This window comes from Polypterus senegalus, chromosome 2 (genome assembly GCF_016835505.1).
Source record: "Polypterus senegalus isolate Bchr_013 chromosome 2, ASM1683550v1, whole genome shotgun sequence".
Classification (NCBI taxonomy): Eukaryota; Metazoa; Chordata; class Cladistia; order Polypteriformes; family Polypteridae; genus Polypterus; species Polypterus senegalus.
In genome coordinates, this window is record NC_053155.1 from 264,212,083 (window position 1) to 264,231,951 (window position 19,869).

At 33.8% G+C, this 19,869-nt stretch overlaps 1 protein-coding gene across 2 annotated transcripts in view; it reads left to right on the forward strand.

Moving 5' to 3' along the window:
* nup58 (nucleoporin 58) overlaps positions 1-19,869 on the forward strand; it is a 98,967-nt gene that overhangs the window by 73,745 nt on the left and 5,353 nt on the right. The window contains exons 12-13 of one of the 2 annotated variants that reach the window (XM_039745473.1): positions 3,447-3,648; positions 15,438-15,536. In XM_039745473.1, the coding sequence (XP_039601407.1) occupies positions 3,447-3,648; positions 15,438-15,536 (301 nt within the window). The remainder of the gene's footprint in view (positions 1-3,446; positions 3,649-15,437; positions 15,537-19,869) is intronic. The other variant, XM_039745474.1, reaches the window with a different exon arrangement.

Consider the following 19,869-nt stretch of genomic DNA (forward strand, 5'->3'; position numbering starts at 1 on the left):
ATTATTCTAAATACAGAATGAGAAAAAGAGAGACTAATTAGAAAGTGAGCTCAGTAAGAGGAAATTAAGTCATTGATGAAACTGGTTGGAACAAAAACCTGCAGCCACAGTGGCACCACAGGACTGAACTAGAGAGAAACCAGTATAGCATGGTCTCCTTTACAACAATTTATAATCAACTTGAAGTATTAACTTTAAAATACTAGCCATGGTCAATAGATTACATTTTAAAATATTTGGTATCTCTCATCTGCTTGATTTTTTTTTTTTTTTTTTATATATATACAACTACTACCAATTGCAGACCAGCCTTCATTACGCACTGTGAAAACAACATTCATAGAAGCTTACCTCCTACACCTTCACTCATCATGTGTTTCAGCCTCTGGTGCCCAGCACTTCCTCTATCAATTGTGTCACCATACCCTAACTGACCGATCAGATTGCTTGGAGGGACTGGATACACACAGAAAGTAGCCTTTTATTATATAGTAGATTTAGAAAGAAGTGCTAAAGAATCATTTGGCTTGTATAATTTTAAAAGAGAAATCTACAATATAAGATGGGTTTGTGACAGAATGAAAGCATTAATGTGCCATATAATTAAACAAGTTCACTATTGACATAGGTTGACTTATGATTAACTATTTGTATTAGCTCTCCAAGGGGGAACCAGAGAACCCTTGTACTACAGTAACAATACTAACTTTCTGCTTCTGTCTTATTTTCTGATGGTAATCGCACCTTTTCTTAACAGTCATTGAGTTGGTCTCCATCTTTTAAATAATTTGTCTGCCTTGAGAGCCTAACTCAGTGCTTGGTAGTCTTTCAGTTCTGTGTGTTTTGTGACATGCTTCTGCTACGTGATTGCTATCGCTGTGGCAGGTTTTACACTATCTTCATTGCCGATGGATTATTGTGAATCACGGCTGAAATCTGAGACTATGAAACAAAAATCCAGCAACAATGGATTGGAATTTTAGTATGTATCATTCATATATATATATATTCATATATATATATATATATATATATATATATATATATATATATTCATATATATATATATTCATATATATATATATATTCATATATATATTCATATATATATTCATATATATAATCTCCTGCTAAAATAAATAACCTTGCTGAATAAAGCTGGTGTTGCTAAAAGTACTGAGACTCAGCTTCGAGTTTTCGGGTGCAAGACGGGGACTCGCATGTCACAGCACAAACACACACACGCAGTCACAATGCTGTAGTGAACAGTATATGCTCGTACAAATGTTGACTATATGAGTGATAGAGTTAAGGCTCTAGAAACTGCAATTACATTGAGCAACAAGAAGCTACAGGAATCAACATGATGCTGCAAAGATGGCGAGACTTAACCGCAACGAAACTGCACTCGTCAGGAAAGCAGACTACGATCAAAAATGTCTTTAAATCATCACAGAACTGAACTTTTTAAGTACAGTACATACTATATTTAACTCCAGACAATTCTGTAACACTAAGTTCATTTTTTCATTTTATTCTGTTTTGTTGTAGAACATGATTATTAGGTTCATAATGTGTAAAATTATAACACAGTTTTACGTTTAATAGGCTTTTTCTTAACACCTGCCATTATCCAACATTTTCGTTTATCCGACATTCTGCCCACCTGTTTATGTCGGATAAGCGAGACTCTACTGTACATAATTTACAAATGACTATCAGGCTACCATGGTGGAATCTCTGTATCTAAAATAAATATAAATATATATATAAAATATGATGTCCAGGTTTATTCAGTTCATTGTGTCAACATTCATCCATCCATTTTCTTAACCCACCTAACCAAAAGTGGGTTATGGAGAAGGTGGAGCTTATCCCAGCAAACATTGGTTGCAAAGTAGGAACCATACCTAGAGAGGGGACTGCACCCTTGCAGTGCGAGCGCACACCCACAACAGTTCAACAGTGTCACTTCACTGACCATGCATGTCTTTGGACTGTGGGAGAAAATGACACCCAGAAAAAAACCATCTGGACTGGGGAAAACAAGCAAACTCTCTAAAGCAGGGTGTTTCTGGAACATGAACACCCATCTCCTTAATTCTCCCTGTTAGAAAGGCTGCTCTTAGACAAGCCATGAAAGAAAATTTCAGTCTCCTTAAAAAAAATATATATATATTTTAGACGACCTCAAATTATTGTTTTTTACTGTCACTTGCTTGGATTTAGTTTTTGAAATAAAGCAAGCCCAATTTTGAGCTTATATGCTTTGTTGTATTACTTTATTAAGCTGTAATATTTACTTCATATTACTTTTCACAACTTCTTTCCATTTTACTGGTGCTCTAAAGTGGCACTTCATTATGTAAGTATTGTAAATAAACTGCTTTTAATTTGACATGTGATGCAATTTTTTTTTTTTTTTTGTAGGTGATTCCAGGGGTGGGGTTAACAGTAGTATTTTAGGTTTGCTCTTAAACGGGATGTTTTAAAAGGGGTTTTGGGATATGCCGAAAAACAAACCTCATACATTATGTAAATGCATTGTGCAAATTGCTCATTAACCACTAAGATTCATCATTTTCAGGAAAAATGGCCTTGGTTTTGATGATGCTACCATATTCGCCATCATGCCTGTCTAACCTCTGTGCCTTCAGGGTCATTCAGCTTGATCAGAGTCATTCAGCTTGATTGGCTGTCTCACCACATTTTGTGTAACACCATGTTCTCTTTGGATTGCTTGCTTGTGTAACCACTCCCTGTATTTAATAATAATTTGTATAATTGCACTTCTAAAAATGCAGCTACTACATCTAAATGAGAGCTTGAATTTCACTATTACTGAAACCACTTCTGAAATACAGTTGCACTGTCTCTTTGAGCACCATTGTCAGTTTTCTTCTGTTTCTGCAGATCACAAGGTTATGAATCACTTGATCCCCTTTTATCTTGACTTTTTCTAATTTTATCACAAAATTAACTAAAAAAGAAAAGTTTGCCTTTCATTTCTGAATTCTGACTTTAATCTTGTTAATTTTGTGAATCGCAAGATAGATGTGTTTTAACAAAAACTGTAAAATGTAACAAAAAAAGATTTTTTTTTTATTCACACCCACAATACAATAGACAGTATGGACAATACAATAAAGCAAAAGGACCTTTTTATATGGAGGAAAAAAGTTATTTTGATTTTTCTCTCCTTGCCTCCTGCTTTATCATTTTTTTTTCTCCCCAACCGAGTGCTTGGTTTTTGAAAACTTGTTTGTTTGCGCTGTGATTACTAACTGTTATCTTAACTTTAAATACAAATAGTCATTTTCAGATTTTGCTGAAAATTTTCAGTCACACATGATAGAGAATTTTCAGAAGAGAAAAACGTGAACTCATACTCAAGCTTTCACATGTTTCTTTAACCTAGCTATCTTTATTCTTCTTTTTTGTTTTAGATTTTAAAACATCAATATCTTGGCTACAGAAAAGCTTTTTTGGAAGATACTACTGATGTATTTGAATCGAAAAGGGCAACCAATAAGAAATGGTCAGGATCTCCTCGGGTCACTACTGGACCAGCTCCTTTCAGCAGTATTCCCAATGCAGCAGCTGTTGCCATGGCTGCAACTCTAACACAGCAGCAGCAGCCTGCTACAGGTCTGAATGCATTCAAGTTCTAGATCCGGTAGTGTTTTGAACAGATCAAAGAATGCAAAATAATTGTTACTTTTGGTATAATCTGCCTTTATCTAGCTTTATTCTTTTCTTTTACAATTAACTTATTTATTTAATGATAGCTTTTAGCAAAAGCAAAGCTAGTCCAGCACTGGATTTGAGTGGCTGTTGTATTAATAATGCTTTACTTATTTATTGGTTTGTTTAAAAATGTTCAATTATAGGTTTGTTAATTATTCTGCTAGTTGTTTCTACATGGAAAGGATAATTAGATACTAGATCTAGCAATAATTTAATACTACATTCTGAAACATAGATGCTATTGCTGTAAATCCCCACAAATGTGATTAATTTAGTTTTATTTGATAACTATGCATATAATAGCATAAGTGTGTAGCATTTACTTACTGGATTTTACATCATTGGGCATCCATATTTTCATTATTAATGACAAGACAGTGTCAGATCTGTTTATTACTTCATTTGAAATATTAAAACTACTTGAAATCGAAGATTCTGAGGTCAAGGATGCTACATTTTATTATTTACCAAATGCTAGTTCTACTCTAATGTTATAAATATTCTGACAATTGTTTATATAGTCTTTCAACTCTTAACAATATTTAATAAAGTAATATAAGTAAATATTCTTTTCAGTTTTTTTAATGTTCAGCTTATGGGTAATGTTTTAGATTTAAAGTATAGGCTGATTAGCTAACTTTATATAGCTTGTGCCAAATGTTTGAGAACCAGCCATTCTTTAAACTTATTAAAACCTGTTTAACAATAGAGCTATTTATGCCAGAAATCAAAAACTTTATTTGGAAGCTTTTTAATATTTTTCATGACTGAGTTGTTTAATTGCATAGTTGCTGCTATTTAATCAAAATTTCCACATGAATGTTGTGCAGCAATATCTGTTTTGACTGATGACATGAAGGTTTCCTACTATATTGTAAGTGGTTTTGAGTGTTTGTATTTTTCTTTGCATTGTGTAAGTTTTTTACACCTATGGTACACCTCCTAGTTATAGAATGGTTTTAATTTCTTTTTACTTTCATTTAAAAACCAGCATATGAATGGCCTTCACTTTGTAGTTATAAAATGGTATTAATTCCCTCTCTATCATTTAAATCACATTTGAATGAGATGTCTTGTATGTTATACTGCATCAGACCCCATTAGGAATTTACCGGGTCATGTTTTTTCATTTTTATCTAAGAATAATTACATTACTGCTTTAAAGCAAGTCATTGAGATACTTGCGTTCACTACAAATGTATAACTTCATTTGTAACGTAGGCATCCTATTTAAATAGGAAATCTTAGTAAACAGTTGTCATTGAGATATGTTAAATGTTCGTAGTATTTTCAGTGTTCTAAAAAAAAAAAACTCAGTTTTTTTGCTGACGTGATGAAGTTTCAGAAGAGCTATATCTTTATAACTCTCCTCTTACTATTGGCATTCATCTTATAAACCTAGCAGATTATTACAAATATCAGTTTATACAGACAACTATATTGCAAATAAGATTAAAGTGCTTTTTGTATTTGTATTCTGTTTGTTAGGGTGTTGGGGGCTTGTGGCAAAATTGTTGGTGCTGCTTCTTCCTATCTCCTGAATTCATTGCCTAGCTAAAACTCTGCAGAGTTTGCACATTTCCCTTTGTGGGTATGTTTGTTCTATGAGTTTTCTACTTTTTTTAACATTCCAAAGGACTGCAGTAAGTTAAATGGGGACTCGAACTTGGTTCTCTATGAATATAAAAGTTTCCCATTTGACAAACTTTTCTTCTATTCTCGGTTGGTCCCTGCTTGGAGGAACTCTGACCTTTTAATTCTTAACTAGCCAACCCGCGGCATACCATACTCCGCATAATCAGGCCGCTTTTTTAATGATTTTTAAGCACAGGAAGAAAATTAACATTTGAAAAATCGGTAATGTAATAAATCGGCAAGAAAAGCAACATTGTAACAATGCACGGAACGAACCAACACACAGTCGTCCATGACTGAAAACTGTCGGACTGCCATCGCTCATGTGCCCACCTCTAACTCGTCACTTGAGTCGTTGTCATCTTTGCACAGTCCAGATTCACCTGTGACTCACGTAGACTTTCCATGTTACTGTAGGAGCATCTAAGAAGGCGCATGTTTGTTGCAGATGCGAACTGCTGTATGTAGCGTGTAAAACAGTTTGCTATGGTGCACGCGGTCGTGCGTCATAACCGAAAACTCGGTTTTTAAAGACTGCTTACTTCATTGTGTTTTAACCTCAGTTGTAAAAGAATGTTTTAAGGATCCCATGGGATACCCCTAGCAAACCGTTTTACATGCTGCATATGGCGATTCACCTCCGGCGTGGCTCCTTCCTGTGTGCGCCATAGGTGTCTTACTTGTCGGCGGCTTAGTCAATCCACGCCCCTTCCGGCGTGCTTTCCATGAGTGTCTTGCTTTTCCATTGGTGTTTTGCCTTAGTGAATTATATCTATAGTTTACTGAAGTCATACCATGGGCAGTTTTTCATTCCTAGTCAGACTCATGCTTTACTTAAAATGCTGTTATTTGCCAGTTTCTACCTTTTGAATAACATTTTTAGTAATCTATCACACATTGCTATAAACAAAGGATGAAAAAATGAGTCCTATCAAACTTGCAGTCAGTCAAGTAAATTATTGAAAGTAGTAAGCTTTGCAGATCTTAAACAGCACTAAAAACCCCACAAGCCTATTTTTATGTCTATTCAGAAGTTCCTTACAGCATTTGTTTACTTTTTTATCAATTTATTTTGATCAAGTAGTTGTAAATTGCACCTATTGTTCTCTCTGGTTGTCTCTATTTTAATACATATTATGTAGGCTGGAGAGGACATGAATCCAAGACTTTTTAGTGAGCAAGAAATTCAAAATTAATCATATAGTTCTTGTAATAAAGTAGGTAAAAATCCAAGCACATTTTAAACTAGGTTCAAGAATATTTAATAATTTCAAAAAAGAAAATAGCAGATTCACATACAAGTGACCAAGAACATTAAAACCACCACTTCTGTGATTATTAATAAAAAAAAATAAAGGTCAGGAAAACATAATTACTTGTAAAAAGTGGATAAACCCATTTAATCATTTTGTGATTTACAACAGAGAAGGCAGAAATAAAGAAATAACATTGAGGTAGAAGTTCAGTTGAAAGTAGGAACTGGTCTAGTCTGATTATAAATGGAATCCTGCAGCATTAGATGACCTAGGCTGTAATTGAAATGCAAAGATACATATTTTGTAAGTAAGTCTGTAATACTGTTTGCATATTTGTAGATAGAGATCTACAAAGGAAGAAAATGAGTAGTGTATCTTAAAATAGTATTTTGTTCCAAAGCTTTTAACAACCTACTAGGTGTCATCATCAGAGTAAAATGATTACAGGAATCAAAGGCAATACGTAGCCGGTTAAGGTTGTCTGTGGATTAATAAGGTGGGGTTCAGAGGGTGCTGGTGTTTAAAAAAAAAAAAAAAAGACTAATCTATTTGAATGTTCTTTTTAAGCCTGTGTATGGTCGTTTCAAGTCTCTCTTAATGGCATTTTCATTAGAGACCCAAGTTTCAGCCAGCTCTCTGGCACTCTTAGAACCTCCACCCCCACACTTCACCTGCTATATATTGCCTTTGATTCCTGTATTTCTAATCACTTTCCTCTGACACCTGGTAGGTTGTCAAAAGCTTAGGAGTAAACTATTTTAAGATACATGACTCATTTTCTCCCTTTGTGGATCTCTAGCTACAAATATCTATATTTGTATACTGTGAAGGAAATATATTAAAATCCAGTATGTTCCTTGGAAAAGGGAAAAAAAACACAATTCCCTGTACCTGTAAATCTGCTGCAGAAACAAATACAAGCTAAATGTAGGCAAACTCCTGTTAGGCTCTTTGATTTCTCAAAAATGGTTGGGAGAGTGCTTCTGTATGGACTACCAACAGTCCAGCGGAACTGAAATGACTTTCACAAAATCTTCCTACTCAGTATGCAGTGTGAAGCATGTTGCTCACTGTCCAACATACCCTTGTGCCTGTAAAATTGGTTAAAGTCCGTAGTATTATAGTCACATTCCGCGGGGGGGAAAAGTAGAAGTTTATTCATAGTGCAAAAAGACTGAAGAAATTAGTCCTAAGTATATTTTCAGGTGAAGTCTGAAGTTTACATACACTTAAGGTAGATTCTTTAAAACTCACTTTATAAACCCTCCAAAGATTTTATACTAACAAAGTTTAAATTTGGTATATATGTAAGACATCTACTGTATGCAGGGCCAAGGTATTTTTTCCCAACAATGTTCACAGACAAATTATTCCACTTTTTATTGACTATATAACAATTCCAGTGGGTCACAAGTTTATATACACTTTTTCAGCCGTGTCTTTAAACATCTTTGAAAATTCCAGAAAATGTCAAGGTTTTAGTCAATTAGCTTCTGATAGCTAATTAGCCTAACTGGACTCATCATGTGGATGTATGATAAGGCCTGCCATCAAATATGCTGCCTCTTTGCTTGACATAAAGGGAACACCCAAAGAAATCAGCCAAGACCTCAGAAAAAAAACCTAAACAAGTTTGGTTCATCCTTGAATGATTGCTAAAAGGCTGAAGGTTCTACGTTCATCTGTACAAATAATATGTAAGTATAAACACCATGGGATCACAGAGGGAAATACATTCTGTCTCCTATAGAAGAATGTAATTTAGCACAAATGGTGCAAGTCAATCCCAAAACAGCAGCAAAAAACCCTGTGGATATTTCAGAAGAAAAAGGTAGACATCTACAGTAAACAAGTCCTATACTGACATAACCGGAAAGGCTGCTCAGCAAGGAAGAAGCCACTGCTGTAAGGCCATAATTTAAAAAAAAAAAAAAAAAAGCAAGCCTACAGTTTGCAGTGGCGCATGGGGGCAAAGATATATTACTTTCTGCAGAAATGTCCTCTGGTCTGATGAATCCAAAATCGAACTTTTTGGCCGGAATGAGCATTGCTTGTTTGGAGGAAAAATGGTGAGGCTTGACAGCCAAAGAACACCATGTCAAGCATGGGAATGGGAGCATCCTGTTGTGGGGTGCTTTACTGTAGGAGAGACTTTAGCACTTCACGAAAGGGATGGCATCATGAGGAAGGAAAATTTATGTAGATCTACTGCAGCAACATCTGAAGAACTCAGCAAGGAGGTTGAAGCTCAGTCGCAAATGGACAATGACCCCAAGCATACCTCCAAAATTGTGGCAAAATGGCTTAACAACAACAAAGGCAAGGTATTGGAATAGCCATCACAAAGCCCTAATCTTAATCCAGTGGAATATTTGTGGGTAGAACTGTAAATGCGTGTGTGGTCAAGGAGTCCTACGAACCTGCTCCAGTTACACCAGTTCTGCCTGGATGAATGGGCCAAAATTACAGCAACCTATTGTAAGAAGCTTGTGGAAGGCTATCCAAAATATTTGGTTCAAGTTAAACAATTTAAAGTCAATGCTACCAATCATTAGCAAAATGAATTTAAGTTTGTGAACCAATGGAATTCTGATATAGTCAATAAAAAGTGAAATACAGCCCAAAGTAGATGTCTTAATTGATATGCCAAATTCATGTTTACTAGTATAAACTCTATGTAGTGATTGAGTTTTAAAGAATTGTAAACATCTGACTTCAACTGTAAATAGTTGCTTAACTAGACAGTGTAATTGATGCTGCCAGTCAGCAAAGTGTGGCATATCCTGTAAAGGGGGAGAGGTGATCGGTAATGATGTTTGGACAGATATCCATAGATATGTTTGGTGTACACTTTTTTGCAGATTTGGCCAGACTGATACCTTTTGTCAGTTGCTTTCTCAAAATATTGACCAGTACTAGTGTGGAAATTTTTATCATTCAGTTTAAAAACCACACAATTCCCAGACAAAAATATGTATCTTGTTCTTTTAAACCAAGTATGTAAGAACAAAATATTATTCTTGCATTTTTACAAAAGATACTCATCATTTTTGGGGAATCCCCCAAACCAATGCCTTTCTGCGTTTCATGCAAAGACCTCCTGTGTATATTGCCACTCTGAGTGCTTCAGGGGTGGGGTGTCTGTGTCTTTGCTTATTTCAAAATAGATTAGTATTAGCAAGCATCGCCTTGCCTTTGCTGTTTTGCTTTACTAGCAAATTACACTTCACTTTTTTTTCTTTTGGATTTGTTCACAAGGGTGTTTACATAAGTTCTCAGATTGGCAGTGCTCAAAATAAGAAAGCTTTTCTCTTGTAGATGCAGTGCTCAGGTTGGACAAACCTGCCAACTTAATTTTGCTCAAAGTATGCTTTAGTTTTTACAAAAGTAATGATGTGACCGTGTATCTTTAAAATATAGGCAGTAGAAAAGTTGGTACTGCCTGTGTATAATTTTGCATTACAGTTGGTGACAACAATGGATCATGTCCCTGTAAATTGAATGAATGAATGAATTATTGGATTTATACATCTGTACATGAATATTGCATAGGTATGCGTGTATAAAACATCTAGGATTAACAGCTACTGTCTTGGTTTACGAATGTTGCAGAGTCCTTGCGCATGTATAAGTCGCACAGTCGTCTTTAATAGCTAGCCTAATTGAAATAGAAGCTCGGAACAAAAGATTTCTCTGCTTCACTTAGTTTTTGAATTGCAACTGGATTTAGCAGTATATTTTTGTTAGTGTTTTAGAATTTTTCATTGTTCTATTATATATAGGCCAAGGATGTCGGCAGTTTCAAAATAGTATTTTAAATGAAATCATTCAGGGAGTGGTACACAAGTGAGAAAGGCAATGTATGAAGTAAAATTACAAAATATATATATATATATATATATATATATATATATATATCTCTCTATCTATATCTATCTATATATAATATCTTAGCCTCTTTAACAGCACCAACAAAGCATTTCCATCTTCTCTTCAACTCTACTTTTCTCTGCTCTACTTCTGTCAAGTTTTTTTGGGAAATCTCAAGGTAGCTACTTATTCTTTCCTGGTGTAGTATTTGTGCCTGTGGCCACTCTGAAGCATCCAGTGTCGGCCTTGCTTACAATGACATGATGGGTTGTTACTCTCTCCCTACCATTGTGGTTATTTTTCTTATTGGGGTTTCACCCAGGATTTCTGTCTGCTGTTTGTCACATTGCTGGTGCCCCAGTCCATGGAAACCCCTGGATAGCCAGGAACTAATTTGTATTTCCTTTTTCTTTCATCATGGATTTTGACATTTCATGATCAGACACAAACAACTAAGAAGGGTATTTTTGTATGTGTATGTATATGTATATGTATATATGTATATATGTGTATATGTATATATGTATATATATGTGTATATATATATATATATATATATATATATATATATATATATATATATATATATATATATATATATATATATATATGTATATATATGTATATATATATATGTATATATATATATATATGTATATATGTATATATATATATATATGTATATATATGTATGTATATACACATACATAAATGAGTGTGTTGGTGATTTATATTAATATTATTTAAAGGAGCAAATGTATCTGCTCTTGATACAAAGTGCAGTGTGTTAACCTCCTTATTCATTTGAAAGATACTGTATCCTGTGTTTGTGTGTCTGCAATTACTTTAGGTGTTTTACAAATATTTTTTAGCTTTATACTGTAGAAACTGGATTTTTACAATTTAGTGGTTCATGAAGCTTAGATAATGTCTTAGAATCCTTTAGTTAAAGTTGGGTTATCCTCTTTGGAATGGGACTTTAAATTTGCTGTGAAAGAGAGAACATGAATTGTATCGTAAATAATGTATTACTTGTACATATCACACTGTAGGAACCAGCACTGAAATAAAGAAAAATAAACTTTTGTGTTTCAATGTACATGAGATAGTCAGTCAGTTTATATTTGTAAATCATCTTAAGCATACTACTTATTTTTTGTTTATTACTTTTCCATTGATCCACTGTTTAAAAGTAGGTTACTTTTTTAGGCAGATCTTGGGTCTTCCAACATTTTGTGAATTTGACTTTTTAACTGATTTATTTAAAAGATAATCTAAATTGTTTACATTTAGTTGCTATTTTAATTATTCCAATTATTTTCATGTTTGTAATTTATTGTAATGAATTATGCTGCTACATTTAAATAAAAACATACTTTGAAAAATTAACATCACTACTTAATTGAGAAAAATTAAATGTTTTGTATGTTGTTTAGGTTAATTGGAGATTTTAGTAAAATTTAGTTCACTGTGTCACTGTAAAGGCAGACACACAATGTAAAGAAAGGACAGTTCTTGTCCTAAAGAAAATGCTCTATATTAATATAAAAAAAAATTTGGTAATTTACTTAAATATTTTAGTTTATTAAAAAAACAGACATTTTAATTTAAGCATTTCAGTGTGCCTGGTATTTAGGTACTATTTAACAAGTACACTTCAATCTAGTTACTACTTCTGATACATGCTCTTCATTACGATATTTGCCAGATACAAAAAAGTGTGGCAACCATATTAAATTAATCTGTATTTTAAATGAAAGTAATACTCGATAATGACTGTTAATAGGAAGGGTTAAATATCATTTGGAAACAATTACATCTCTAGCATGTACTGCATTTTTTTAAATGTATGAAATTTCAAACATGCTGAATAGGATTCAGTACAGTTATTGTTAACTATTGTAGTCAATTTTTTCTTGTATCTTCTTTATATTTGAAGGATTGAGTGATTAATTGGTTTCTGTAGAACTTAAAGCCTGATTAACATGTTAATCTAATGCTGTTAAACTGCACATTTTGTAGTATATGAACCAAATTTTGGTTTGAATGCTTTGCCTTAAATCAATATTCAGCTGATTCAGTTAAAGATCTCCAGCAGATTGGTTCTTTGAAGATATTATTTTTGGTATCCTAGCTTGATATGAAATGGCATGACTGTTATTTCTTTATTAGCAAAATAAGAAAATCTTCATTGTTTTGACTTGGATTTTTCTTCTCTTTACTCTCTGGAAATTGTGAAGTGGTGCTATGTGGGGTTTTTATATTATATAAAATGTTATCAGGTTTTATCCCTTCTGAAAGGATTTTGTGTATTTCGTTTTTAACTTGGAGTAATCAAATCATGTTAATTTTTTGTGTATATAGGTGATACTAATATTTTGATAGAACTGTGTGTGTGTGTGTGTGTGTGTGTGTATATGTGTGTATGTCAAATATGTATGTGTAAATATATAATACAAACATAACACACACACACACAGGCTCTGTACAGATGAGTATTCTGCAGATATCCTGTGATTTATGGCATCAGGACTTTTGTAGCAGATCCTAAAACTCTATTCTTCAATTTCTGAGGTGGAGCCGTCACAAATTGGACTTGTTCCAACATATCCCGCAGGTGCTTGATTGGATTGATATTTGGGGAGTTTGTATGGCATTTGAAAACCTTGACCTCTTTATCACGTTCCTCAAACCATTCTCACACAATTAGTGCATTGTAGCAGGGTGCATTTTCTTGTGAAAAGATGTTTTTTATATCAGAGTGTACCGTTGCCATGAAGAGGTATGCTTGATATGCAACCATGTTTAGGTAGGTAGTTACATTTTAAACTGATATCCACTTTAATGTCTGGACCCAAGGTTTTCCAAGCAGAACATTGAAAAAAGTATTACACTACTTCCTCTGGGTTGTCGTCTTTGCACAATGCATCCTGGTGCTATTTCTTCCCCAGATAAACGATGCACATGTACCTGGCCATCCACATGATGCAAAAGAAAATGGGATTCGGCGGACCAGATGACTTTCTTTCATTGATCCAGTTCAAGTGCTTGCATGCCCCCTTTTTTTTTTAATATAAATAAAAGGCACTTTTGATAGATGACAGGGTCTTAGCATGATCACTCAAACTTGCCTGCAGCTATGCAGTCCCATATGCAGCAGTGTGTCATGGCTTATTAATGCTGTAACCAACAAACGTTTCTGCGATGTGTGCCACAGTATCCCTTCTGTTGGTTCGTAACCACACAGAACAGCTTTCTTTGACACCTTGCATTGATTGCTCTTGTCTGGCCAATGCCCTGTTGGAAGTTACCAGGAGATACTCGCCATGAATGACAGTTAGCACCCCTTTCCATTTCGGAAATGGTCTTGCTCAGTCATCTGGCCGTAATACTTTGGCCCTTAACAAAATCTCTCATGCTTTTATACCTGCCCATATCTTTTGCATTCAACACATTGACTTCAAGTACCTAATTTCAGCACACTGTCTAATATAACATGAGGCGTTGTTATAAGATAGTCAATGTCATTTGCTACATATGGGATTGGTCTAAATTTTTTGCCTCATCCGTGTGTGTGTGTATATTATAGAAGAAATTTTCATTTTTCCCTATTAATGTGTTTTACCAGTTGCATTTATTGCAATCTTTGAATATTAGCCACTGTTATCTTAGTCGGCTATAAAATGTTTAGCAGTGCCACTGTTTTGCTGGAAAAATCAGACTGTTGTCTCTTTGTTTCTTTCTTTTAAACCTTTTACAGCTTCTGATCATTGTTATAAATTTGGAAAATTTGAAAATAAGAGTAGAAAACCTTGACCTTTTTTGTTGAATTTAGTCTAAATTTTAAAATGTTCTTGTGAAAAATACTGTAATTTCATTTGGAAAAATTACCAATGTATTGCTTTTTTAAGGCTGAAAAGTCATTTTACTCTCGATGCCATTTCACCCAATTCCTTGCAAGCAATAATTCGACCTCTGTAGAAAAATCTTATTCTGTCAATTTATTTCCCGTATAAGAAAATAATACAAATAATCAGTGTAGCTGGTTTTACATTTGAACGTTTGGAAACTTTTAACTGTTCATAAGTTATGAAACATTTTAACTGTCATGTAATCCTGTATGCATATCCTTTCTATCATAATACTGCGGGACTGACTTAAAGTAGTTGATGAAGAAAACCCAGATCCCTTTACGCATACTCATTTTTCATCTTTTGTTGGTTATATTACTGTGAATGTGTAAATATTTTTTGGAGTCATAGAAAGGTGTATCTAAACAAAACATTGAGAATGTATTTGTGTTTCAGTTTTGGAATTATGCTTCCATTGATTTGCAGCTTTGAATTTAGTTATGTAATTATTTCAATTCTAGAGTCTACCACAGTTTATTTGGTTTTGTTTGTCATGATTTCTGTAAATGCATTGCTTTAAAATTGCAATAAATCTCTCAAAGAAAGACACTGTCTTGTTTCTTTTTGACTACTAAATTTTCTTGTAACAGCTGATAAAATTAATTTAGTTTTTAGTGCAAGCATCCATTTCTTCCCTTTTAAATTACACCTTAATAGGTATTTTGTGTTCTGCTTTGTACAATATGTAAAGCATACTAAAATTTTAAATTTTTCTTGCTGGAATAGTGAGTCATTGGAGCAATTAAAGCTACCTGACATTAACCATCACAGAAGTTATTGGAAAAATACAAGATTCACGTGTTGACTTGAAACACTTCTTTTTGGAACATGAAATCAGATCCACATTCGTGCAAAGCACTGTGTGTTCTTAGACAGAGTTAAATGAAGCATTCAGTAGTGTTTTGTGAACATACTGTTAATTTCAACTCATTTTCAGTCTTGCTTATGTTCAAAGCATAATTTTTAATAACTAATGACTTTATAGAGTAAGGAAAGTTTTCTGATTTTTCTATACCAGGGCCTCAGCCAGCACTGGGAGTTAGTTTTGGTGCACCATTCGGCTCCGGTATTGGCACTGGGCTGCAATCAAGCGGCTTAGGCTCTTCAAGCTTTGGAGGTACTTTTTAAAATTTCTCCTCTTTATAATACTTTAGAAACTTCAACATGAAACAATTTACATGCCAAACAGTCAGCAATATGCATTTTTCAAACATTCTCACTGCTCACTTGGGAACAGTATTCTGTTTGCTTCTAGAACTAAAATAATTTTAACTTCTGTTTTGAATGGGTTGAATGAATACAAATAAAGGTCTTAATAATGTTAAACCAAAATAAACAGAAAAATGTCATTGCAGCCTGCAATTACTTGACTTTTTTTATTATAGTACCTCTCAAATGACTGATTACAGGATGCAAAGTTAAAAGAAATCTCTGTTGTCCCCACTATCTTCTGGTCATTTTTAAAGTTATTTTTTAAGTAAAATAAACAGTTTACAGACCGGGATTTTGTGTCTTGCAACAATGTTATGTGTAGTAATTGTATGTACAGTTCAAGTATAAGCTATCAAAAAAAAAATTAAAGCATACTTTCTTCCAAAATATAAAACAATTTTATACCAGTACTGTAATTTACTGAAGTTCGATGTTTGAACTCATCTAGTAATTTACTTTTTATTTTTTTTATCTGTTTATTGCATAGAGATCTGCTTTTCTTTTGTTCTGTTTGCTTTTCCTTTAGACTTGTAAACAAACAAGTCAAAAGCATTTAATGCAATACCTTGGTGAGAAACATTTTGCCAGTTATCCATATCAGTGTCAAGGCTTAAGATATACATTAAAAAAAAACATTAGCATAAACTAGAATTCATATAGAATGTGGAAGATAATGCATTTTGGCTATGGGAGATTATTGATTTAAGATTCAAGAAACCGTAATGTGAAATTATTGGCAGTCATCTTCCCCACATAAAACAGAAACAGCATTCATAGTCTCTTGTAACTTGTGTACCAATAAATATAAAGTCACAATAGCAATTGTAAATGCATCATCAAACAACAATAGTTTGACTGGTATCTAATACCAATATACAATATGTGCAAGCTTCTGTCTTTCTGTCTACAGTGTATGTCTATACATACCCTGATAAAAACACAATTTCTGCAAATAATACACATATTAACACACACCAGACATTGGAAAGAAAAGAGTGAGTACCTTATAAGTTGTCAGTCATGCACTCATATATGTTCTCCCTAAACCTGCTGCTGTTTTTGTCACTGAAAGAATCAAACAGTAACAAATAGGTTGAATCAAAGGTAAAAATGGCAACAAGATGTACTCCTATTAAAATAATCACACATTCAAAAACTGAAGTTAAAAGTAGTGCCATTTCTGCACTAAAATCCTGGTGTAAATGGGAATGTCAGTTTTTCTGAATCCCCTTATTTCTTTACAATAGTGCAGAAAGCAATAGTTGCTCTGCAGCATTAGCTGTCAGTTAATCCATCAATGGAGTGGATCCATCCTGGGCACTCTTGTGGTCATGCATCCATATTCAGTCCAAAAAGTAAAAGTGCATGCCAATCTGTTTTCTAAGGAGTAAGTTTTATATACATTGACATAAAAATGCTTTAAATAGGCAGGTACAATGTTTTAGGGTTCACGATAAATATTTTCTTAGTTCTAGAATTAGTAGTATCATTATAAACCTGACAGATTGACTAACATGAAAACAACATATTGTTCTTTAATTTGGTGGTTTATCTTTTCCACATTTGATTGAAGACAGGCACATAGAATTAGATAAATGAATTGTTAGAAAATTAATAGGTGGCCAAAATAAGAAACACTTAAACAAAAAGTTGTGACCTGGGATAAATTCAGATAGCAGTTAAACTAACAGTATACCGAATGTACTTAACTTTTTACTTCTGTGATCTAGGATGCATTTAGGGGTTATAATTATCATGCATCAATTGCCTCTTTATTTTATTTAGCCACATCTTTATTTAAATCACAATGAACAATTACAACCAGCTATAGTTCATGGGATGTCAAACTGCTTACGTATCATGTTTCTTAACACTTTGCATTTCTTTTGCTTCTGCAGTAAAATCCTCAAAGAAATTCTGCACACCCACCTCATTATTATCCTATGCCCTTTTGCTGCTTTCTTGTACATTTCATCCTTATTATCACTACCAAATCCATCCATGTTCAACACGTAACGTAGATAGCATGCCTTTGTTGCCTTCTGCAAATCAACTACTTAATTATTACTTTGTAAACAGTTCCTGGCATTCATTTCACTTTTTCATTGAATAATTATCACCTTAACTCATACTATGACATATTTTGCTGCATGAAAAAAATAAACTGGTGCTAATACACTCCATATTATGTACCTGCATGTTTCGCTAACAAAAATGTGCAATTACAAATTTGCATGAAGCATATTACGTACTGTGCATCTGTTAGAGAGAGTGTGTGAATGCAATGTCAACTCTTTGCATTTAGGATACTGCAAGTAAATTATATAATTCAGGGCAGACCTTGAATAGTTTTTTTTTTTTTTTATAAAGAATCAGAGTGGAATTGTATTTATTAGTAAACCTTTCTCTTTAATGAAGGTGTACTTGCACATGTGCACATGCAGTCAGTTATTCACAGTGAGTTTATAGCCATGATTCAGTTTTACTTCTACATTTTTCAGAAACATCTACACACATTCTGTCAGAAAGCAGAAACCTCATTGAGACAAGGCCCACCCTGAGATTTAAATGCAGGGTTCAGATATTGTGAAGCCGCAGTGCTAAGAACAGTGTAACCATGCTCTCTTGGTACACTTTCAGAAGGTCCTACTTAAAATACCTTTTAAGCCTTTTTGTTTTGGTTATACAAGCAGCTGAAGTAGATTTCACTTAAAATACCTTGGTTTTTTTATCAGAGTTAATAAAGCGTTTGCTTTTCATTATTGTGCATCAAATGATCATCAGAAATATTTTATTTGACAGACTTCTACTCTTTAGTCTACATACCCAGAACAAAAAGGTGCAATTCTCTACTTTTGCCTCATATTTATTTCATTATCTCTGAATTACTTGTTCATACATCAAAAAATAACAATTTGACTTTTTCTTCCTGAAAAAGATATCCATTTCCTTAAATGTTTAGTTCTCCAACAATCAGAATTCCCTCATTTCCTCCAGTTCTCAGTCAAGACAGAGCATGAATTTGTTAATATTAAGAACTATGTATTATGTTACTATATGTTGCATTAGTGTATACACCAAGGTTGAATTAACTAGAGTCATGACGACTACAGAGAAAGTCATCTGAAGTTCAAGTGAAACTAAATTATTCTGCAACCAGTCAGATGATACTGTATACTTGAAAACTTGCTATTCCTAAACCATTCTTTGACAGTATACAGAAATAATGTCCATTTGTAGTAAAGGTATGTTTTTAAAGTAACTGTCAAATTAAAAAGGTTGGATCTAGTAGTGTCGTTTTCTGCACCTGTTACAAATAACTTGGTTCGGCAGATTACAAAGTGGTCCTTAGGCAATGTGTGTGTGTGTATGTGTGAATGAATTAATGGGCCAGAAAATGGACTTTGACCCTCTCCAAGGCTGTTTCATGCCTAGTGATGTCAGGTTATGCTGTAACTTCTTGCCAGCTTAAGTTAGACAGGCCAGGACATGTCATGATTTTATAGTTGCACAAGTAGGAACAGTTTTAATGGAAAAATTAGCAATATGTGTGTTGTACACACTGGAAGTGTTGTAAGACAAAAAAAAAAGTCACAAATGCTGTTCTGCAGTGTAAAGTGCTGATCCTATTTTTCATGTACATGATTTTTGGTGGGGTCTATATAGAATGCAGTGTGAGTGCTGCAGGGGCCATTGTAGAGGCAGATTCCTTGCCCGGACAGGACGCCACTATAAAAGAAACTGGAAGGACTGGCCTCCCAGCCAGGTAATGATACCTGTTCCCATCTGGTCAGTCCTTCTAGTTTACATGCAAGACATTAGCCTCATCTGTTTGTTTGCTGTCATTTTTCAGTAATGTGTCATCCATAGCTTAGAGTATCCAATTTGAAATAATTACTTTGTGTCAGTTCTGACTGGCAGTTTTAGAAAATGTATTTATTTTTGCAATTAAAGGTGTGTTGCATCATTGTACATTTTTTTTTTTTGAAGAATATTTGCATAGTTTTAAAATCTTTGCTTTATACTTATTTATAAAAATGGTCATTGTCTGTGCTAAGTTTGAATGTTCTCCCCTTGTCTGTAATTTCTCTTCCGACATCCGAAAGGTGTGGAAGGTTGTTTGCTTGGTGACTGTTAATTGATCCAGTGTGAATGTGGCCTGAAAAAACTATGGCCTGCCACAAGCTTAAATTAGATAAATGGTTAATAGAATTGATAGTTATAATATTTAAAGAAAT